The 7,626-nt window shown below is 32.3% G+C and overlaps 2 protein-coding genes across 2 annotated transcripts; one reads left to right on the top strand and one right to left on the bottom strand.

Annotated features, from left to right (window-relative positions):
- The first annotated feature begins 608 nt into the window (after window positions 1-608).
- LOC110692477 (dirigent protein 18-like) lies at window positions 609-1,773 on the top strand. The gene has a single exon (XM_021869484.1). The coding sequence runs from the start codon at window positions 838-840 to the stop codon at window positions 1,588-1,590; it is 753 nt and encodes a 250-aa protein (XP_021725176.1). The 5' UTR covers window positions 609-837; the 3' UTR covers window positions 1,591-1,773.
- Window positions 1,774-2,355: 582 nt separating this feature from the next.
- On the bottom strand, window positions 2,356-5,079 carry LOC110692476 (hydroxyethylthiazole kinase-like). Its single transcript, XM_021869483.1, has 2 exons — window positions 4,602-5,079; window positions 2,356-3,562 (listed from the first exon to the last, which is right to left on the bottom strand). Exons 1-2 carry the CDS (start codon window positions 5,040-5,042, stop codon window positions 3,170-3,172), a joined length of 834 nt encoding a protein of 277 aa, XP_021725175.1. The 5' UTR covers window positions 5,043-5,079; the 3' UTR covers window positions 2,356-3,169.
- Between the last annotated feature and the right edge of the window lie 2,547 nt (window positions 5,080-7,626).

The following is a 7,626-nucleotide window of genomic DNA, read 5'->3' as shown; positions in this document are numbered from 1 at the left end:
GATAAGAAGTTGAAGGGCACGGCTTAGAAACTTGAAAAAGTATGAGTACACCTTAGAAACTCAACTACCTTAAGGGTATAGCTTAGAAAAACCCTATAAATATTAAGGGGGGTGACATGTGGCATATGGGGGTAATGAGTGACTTATGATGCCACGTGTCAGTTGAAAAAGTTGTAGTTTATGTTTTTAAATACTAATAAAGTATAGATAGATATTTTATAAGGGAAGGAAATTAAAAATTGAACTGAGTTGAAGTGAACTGAAGTCAAAATAATCTGAAGAGAACAGACCCTTGGATACACTTTTATTTTGCTTTCAACTCCCCAATATAAAATTGGTTTTGGTTGATGTATCAATTAATTTTATTTTGCTTTCAATTCCCCAGCTCCATAATAGTTTCACTTCTATCAGAGTAAAGATTACGATCTTTCTTTGTTAATTAATTTTTTTTTATTAGTATTACAGTATTTTATTCTCTTTTGTTCACTACCTTCCAAAATTGAGGTAATTCTTGTTAATAAAATTAATGTATGAATGGTTTTGTTGTACTGCACACATTTAGCCCTCAATGTCACCTAAAGAAAAAAGCCTCTTCAAATTTCGCACTAAAATGCGCTGTATATATTCTTTTGTGATACATGTTTAACAACTGCACTTCATTTTGGGTTATATACCAACTCCATAATCATCTCATAAATCCTCCTTACCTTTCCTATATAATCTCCTCTTTCCATACCAATTTCATTCAACCAATAATCCTTTAAAACATACATTCGAGTGATCATCAATTCAGCACACAAAATTCTCCTCGAACGACAACGTATCAGTCTGGAAAACATGATAAAGAAATCAACCATGTCATTGTTTGTTATGATGCTGCTACTAGCAGCTATGCACACAGCAAAAGCTGTTGCTTCCCCTGAAACTCCGGTCATTGAGTTGTACATGCACGACATTCTCGGAGGGAGTAACCCTACAGCGCGGCCAATCACAGGGCTTCTTGGAAACATCTATAGTGGGCAGGTTCCTTTTGCTAGACCACTTGGGTTTTTTACTCCCAAAAATGGTGTGGCCATCCCTAACAGTGATGGGTCGATGCCGAACATGAACGGCGGTGTCCCATTGGGGACGGGGTTGGCTGGCACTGCCTTTGCTGGATCTAACAACAACAATAACAACAACAACAACAACCAGAAGAACATCAACACAGCACAGCTTTTACCTGACGGTTTAGGCCTTGGGTTTGGAACTATTACAGTTATTGATGATATTCTGACAACTTCTCCTGACTTGGGTTCACAGACAGTTGGAACTGCTCAGGGTGTTTATGTTGCAAGTTCGGCTATGGGAAATACACAAATGATGGCATTCACTGCTATGCTGGAGGGAGGCGAATATGGGGACAGCATCAATTTCTATGGTATTTACCGGATCGGAAGCCCATATTCTAGGTTATCAGTGACAGGAGGCACAGGAAAGTTCAAGAACGCTTGTGGGTTTGCGGAGCTTCGCCCATTGATACCATCTGGACAGCATGTTACAGACGGAGCAGAGGCGTTGCTCAGGCTTCTTGTCCATCTCAAGTACTAAAACAAAGGAAGGAGCTACTAAAGGTCATCTTGTATCTATTTGTGCTTTGGTTTTGTTTGTGTTATGGTCTCTAGTTTTCCTGTCTTTACAGTAAGAATGAGAATCAAAGAAAGTGTGTAATTCATTCAACTTGTGTAATATAATATAGCTTTCCCACATGAATGGAATTTAATTATTTAAAAATTTTAAGTCCATCTCAGACCACCTAGTCAATAGAAACAACCACGATTAACCATCACCACCACCCAGAACTCGTTTGTTTGCTGGGTTTTAGAGAGGTTCAGAGGTACACTTTCTAGTAACTTACAGCCAAATATTTTCGAAAAATCAAAGTCAAAATGAACAAAAAGGGGCATCAATGCTGAAAGCCCTACAGAAGGAAAAGCATTTAAACAATTTTTCAGGCTTTAATCTACAATGCTAGCAAACCTATGATCAGTACCTATCAAAGGATATACAATAAAAAAACACCACTAAAGTTAATTACCGTAGATAATAACACCACTAAAGTTTATTACCGTAGATAATAACAAATACATGCTGGTCATGCCAACAAACAGAAATGAAACAGTTTGAAGTCTCAGACTATAAAATGAAAATTAAAATCTCAGTTTGAATAAAAAAAATTTGTCTTTAAAATCAGTAGTCAAAATAAGACAGCTGACTAGGCTATCCGATGACTTCATAAGACACGTATCACACTCGTTGCATACATCATTTCAAAAAAGATAGGGCTATCGTCACAATAAGTTCACTACCTTCAAATTCATGATATGTTCCGATTCATTTTATGCCAAGAGATATACCAAGGACAGAGATCATTTGTTTTGTTGCAGTTTACAAATTTTTTTACCTCCTAGACTAGCTCATAGAGATATCGCCATTTTATTAACAAGAAAACAGATAACAAGACATATAAGCTATGAGGTCAAATATCATGAAAAAAATTACAGAAATATAATGCATAAAGCATATGCACTCCCAAATAAACAAATGTCATCACCCAACTCATCAGATATTTATCATACTATCAGAATACCAACATACACAATGTGATAAAACATGCGTACTAAGCTTTGACCTTCATATTGTATGCTGTAGATAAAAATTTGCTACACATATATGCAACATTATTATTGTGTAGATAGAATAGGAGAATTAATAAAAAAAAAATCACCCTGGAGTGAATGATCTATTCCCAAACCATCCTGATCCTACAGAATAGAAAAGATGAAAAAAAAAGAAAGAAAAACAAACAAACCAACTTACTTACAAACACACACGTCTAACTTTTATTGTATGTTCACAGCTCCCACAACCAGTCATATCATAATGTAACTTAAGATTTGTTATCTGAATAAAACCTCATTCTTATGAATAGGTTATCAAGAAAAATTATAAATACATTTGCTATTTAATTAACTTTGCAGTTTCCTACAAAATGATCTTGGGTGGTTTTGTGAGAACAAAACAAAAGTTAGAAAAGGTTTTGATTAACTTTATTTTGATAGGATAGGCTTTCTTAGCTAAGGATATAAATAATCTGAAAAAATATTACCAATTAAAATCTCTTTCCACATCAAGATAATGAGGATATTTTAGCATGCTGAATTATGCTCTCTTGATCAATCCCATATAATGAATCAATCAAGTTAACACGCAATGAAGCTGGACCTTTTGCATCCTGCATACCCAGCTCACCAGCAATGCCGAACACAGATAATGCTGCAACTGTAGCTTCAAATGCATGAGATGGATCAGCAGCAACAAAGGCAGCAATTAGAGCAGTGACAGAGCAACCCGTTGCTGTTATCTTTTGCAACATCTGCACTCCATTGCGTGCACCAATTACTTGTTGCCCATCTGTAACAATATCTACAGCTCCAGTCACGGCAACAACAGCACCAGTTCTTAGAGCCAGTGATTTTGCAGCTTCTAGAGCATCCATCGATTCATGCACACTATCTGCACCCTATGACATGTAGCAATCCATATGAGCTATTACCTAAGCGGAAGACATGTATTCACATTTAAAAAAAAAAAAAAAAAAAAAAAAAAACAGAAGAAGAAAGACTATTACCTTTCTAATGTTAAATTCAAAAATCCAAATTAAACTAATACTGTATGGCAAGGAAAGCTAAAACCAAATGCAATTTTCAAAAAAAGTATGAAGCAGCTGGAAAATTTTTACAGAGTTCACCAAACAGTCCATAATCCACAGAGCAGAAGAGCAATATATCATTTGATTCTCAAAATAAAACCAGTATTGTCCGAGTAACACTTTAGTGATATATTACAAGTATATGCATCTCTTCGTCAAACATAGATTCACCCTAATATCTAAATCCTACATGTTTGGCAATGCCATACTCAAATTAGATTCCAACACCAATAAAGAGTTGAACACGTATGAACGGCATCAAACTAACATATTCTCATCAGTAAACATAAGGTCATATAGACACTTACATGATTGTGCTACTATTCTCTGCCCATACATAATAGGCCACAATATATAATTCCCAAATTGAATTAGAATACCATAAGAATCCTTCTCTGATAAAGGTTTTACATCCTAAGGTGCCACTAATATCCTTGAAATGCATATATAAACCATAAGTATGACGGTAAATTTATAGAGTGACTTATTGATTCGAGACATTCCAATATAGTATTGAGGTCGATTATTAGGGACATTCAAGACAAAATTGTCTTAGCATTTTGTGTTCGAAATATGCTAATTCAAATGACTAAACATATACTTGTATATGTCACTTCTCATGGTGTAAAACTTATCTAAGTTAAACTAAAAGTTCCTAATAATGAATTCAAAACCATTAATTAAAAACACAAAACAACATACAATAATAATTCAATGAAATTAAACAAATCCAATATTCCACCAACAATAATCGATACAAACAATTACTACCTCCTTCCCTAAAAGTTCTTCATCATCCCACAAAAAATTCAAAACACGAAAAACTTTCAAACACGAGCAATAATAATACCTTAGTATCACCAAAAGAAGCACGAGAAAGAGCAATAATCTCAGACCCATTACCCCTAACAACAGTAGGCTTCAACAAAAGCAAGTCCAAACAAGCCCTTAACCGGAACCCGGAACAACCGGCAGCAACAGGGTCAAACACCCAAGGCTTCCCATTTTTCACGGCGATTTCTGCGGCGGACTTCATCGCCGGAAAAGAAGATGCGGTGAGTGTGCCGACGTTGATGTAAAGGGCGGCAATTTGAGGGGTGAAATCAGGGATTTCGTCGATTGAGTGAAGCATAGCTGGCGAAGATCCGGCTGCTAAAAGAGTGTTTGCTGCTAAATCCATTGATACGAAGTTTGTTATGCATTGGATTAATGGTGAGTTTTGGCGTACTTTTGAGAGGATTTCCCATGATTTTTGGGACCATTCTTTTGGTTGTGTTTCTTGTTTCTCCATTGGAATGGATCTCTTTCTTTGCTTCTTCCACCTTACTCTATTGGTTGGTTGTGGGCCTGTGGCTTTATAGAGGGAAAAAGGCTACGGCTTGTTTGGGAAATGACGGTTGGTGGTTGACTACTTCACTTGACTAATTTGACCGGTTGAAATCAATATACTACGTATATACTTTATCCGTTCTATTAATATTGTAACAGGGAGAAATATCTATAATTGTGTAAAAGTAAAACTTATAAAAAGTTGATGTCGTGAAAATATTTTATGAGATGAATCCAACAAGATCACACATGAATATATTTTGCTTAACGTATAAATCATATTATATGGTCAAACAAGAGTGATGAATAGTGCAAAAAGTTCATTGTTGCAATACTAATAGATTGGAGGAATATTATACTAAAAGACAAGCAAATCAATGTGAAGTTGACACATGTCACTTTATGATTTGCTTGTCTTATAATGGTAAAAAAATAATTTAAAGAAATCTTAGAACTATAATTTTGGTTAAAATTTATTATATAAATCATTTGATTCATAATTTTGTTAATAAAATTTGATAGAATCTAAACTATTTGGAAATAAGTTAATTTATGGCAACTTATATTTAATGAATTGATGCTATATGTTAACAATTTTTTGAAATGATTGATTCAAATATACCCTATATATATATATATATATATATATATATATATATATATATATATATATATATATATATAATTTTAGAGTATATTTTTTCATAGTATATATAATTAATTTTGGAATAATAATATTTGTCATCAACTTTGCCACTATATGTAATATTTTTCTTAATTAAACTACACTTATTCACGTTCAATAATCTTTTACCTTTTTCACTTTTACCTTTTAATTGATAATTACTCTATTTTATTATCTTCGTATTTTTAGTTTATTTTAGAGTTGTTTCTGGGCTAATGCATAACAGGTATTATCCGGAGTCTAAAAATGATATTTTTTTTTTGAATAAATAGACATGATGAGTACAATGTACTAGGGTTGTACTTGACTGACCCTATTCTATAATTTATATCAACATACTAATGTTCAATATTTTTTTTTTAAAAAAATATTATCCCTGCTTCTTATTACTTGCAACAATTTATATGAACATACTAATGTTCAAATTTTTTTTTTTTTAAAAAAAAAAATACTATCCCTGCTTCTCATTACTTGCAACAAAGAGGTATAATTTATGGGATATAAAAATATTTTTTTATTGCAATTAATAAAAAAGGGAGTTAGTATTAGTTTTTAAAAGTCAAACTTAATTTTTTGTGTACAGTAAAACCTATATAATAGGAAAAAAATGTTTTATCATGGTGTTTATAATTAATTTATACTCTTTTACTAGACTAAAACCTACAATTAGGAAAAATTAAAAGTAAATTAGAAATGAGAATAACGTAAAATTTTATTTTATAATTGACGGGAATGTAAAATATTATTTGCATTGTCATTTCTTAATCCCTTGGTCATTATGTGAGTCTATATTTGTGTGTATGTTCATTGTCATTCCCGAGGTAATGCAAAAACGAGTATTATGCGGGGTTTAAAAATAGAAATTTTATTGAAAAAAAAAATAATGAGTAGCATATACTAGGGTTGGCTAGGTATTTGAGTGAACATATTCTAAAATTTATATGAATCATACTAATGTTCAACATATTTGGTTTTTAATACTCCCGTTCCAGAATGATGTTCCTGTTTCGTAAATCGATGCAAATTTTTACCCAACTTTGACCAGAAATATCTTTAATATCACACTAGCAAAAATTATAAAAGTTAGATATTAATAATCTACTCACTAAGTCGAATCAAACAAGATCCCACATGGCTATATTTATTCTTATAGATTAAGAGAAATTTAGAATATTCTCTCTTTCTTAAAAAAGTCAAAGATTCTAAACAAGAACATCATTGTGGAACAGAGTACCCTTGTTTCTTTTGCCTGCAAGTTGTAACAAGGGTGTATTATTTATGGGATATAAAAAATTTCTTATTAGTTGCAACTAATAAAAAAATAGAGTTAGTTTCAAACTTAAATTTTATGTTGTAAGTAAAACCTACATAAAGCCTTTATTCATAGGAAAAAAAATATTTTATCATGATGTTTATTAATAGTTTGCCTTTTTCACTAGATTTAAACCTACAATTTGGAAAAATTAAAAATAAATTAGAAATGAGAATAGTTTAAAATTTTATTTTATTTTTTAAGGGATCGTAAAATATTACTACAATGATGAATATTTGTTTGTATATACGGGAATGTAGTATTTACATTCTCATTTCCTAATTTATCCATTGATCATTATTGCGAGCCTTTATTTGTGTGTATATACTATATACAACGATAAATGTTTAATTTGTTAATTTTAGTGATTCTATTATTAATCATTAAGTTAAATTATAAATTAATATGTTGATTTGTAAACCGTGCATCGCACACGGGCACTATGCTAGTCTTTGATTATTTATAATGGCTTTTTGAAATTTTTTGGTGTGAGTCACAAGGGCGGGGTAAGCTTTAACCACTTGAGCTATCCCTCACTCTCCTGAAATT

The sequence above is a fragment of the Chenopodium quinoa genome, unplaced genomic scaffold (genome assembly GCF_001683475.1).
Source record: "Chenopodium quinoa cultivar QQ74 unplaced genomic scaffold, ASM168347v1, whole genome shotgun sequence".
NCBI classification, from domain to species: Eukaryota; Viridiplantae; Streptophyta; class Magnoliopsida; order Caryophyllales; family Amaranthaceae; genus Chenopodium; species Chenopodium quinoa.
Note: the sequence above shows the minus strand (reverse complement) of the source record. Positions and strands in the feature narration are given on the sequence as shown.

Bases quoted from the DNA above. Each gene is read 5' to 3' on its own strand.
- LOC110692477 (XM_021869484.1), top strand. From the start codon at position 838: ATGATAAAGAAATCAACCATGTCATTGTTTGTTATGATGCTGCTACTA.
- LOC110692476 (XM_021869483.1), bottom strand. From the start codon at position 5,042: ATGGAGAAACAAGAAACACAACCAAAAGAATGGTCCCAAAAATCATGG. The intron at 3,563-4,601 runs GTATTATTATTG...TACATGTCATAG, and splicing joins CTTCTTTTGGTGATACTAAG to GGTGCAGATAGTGTGCATGA.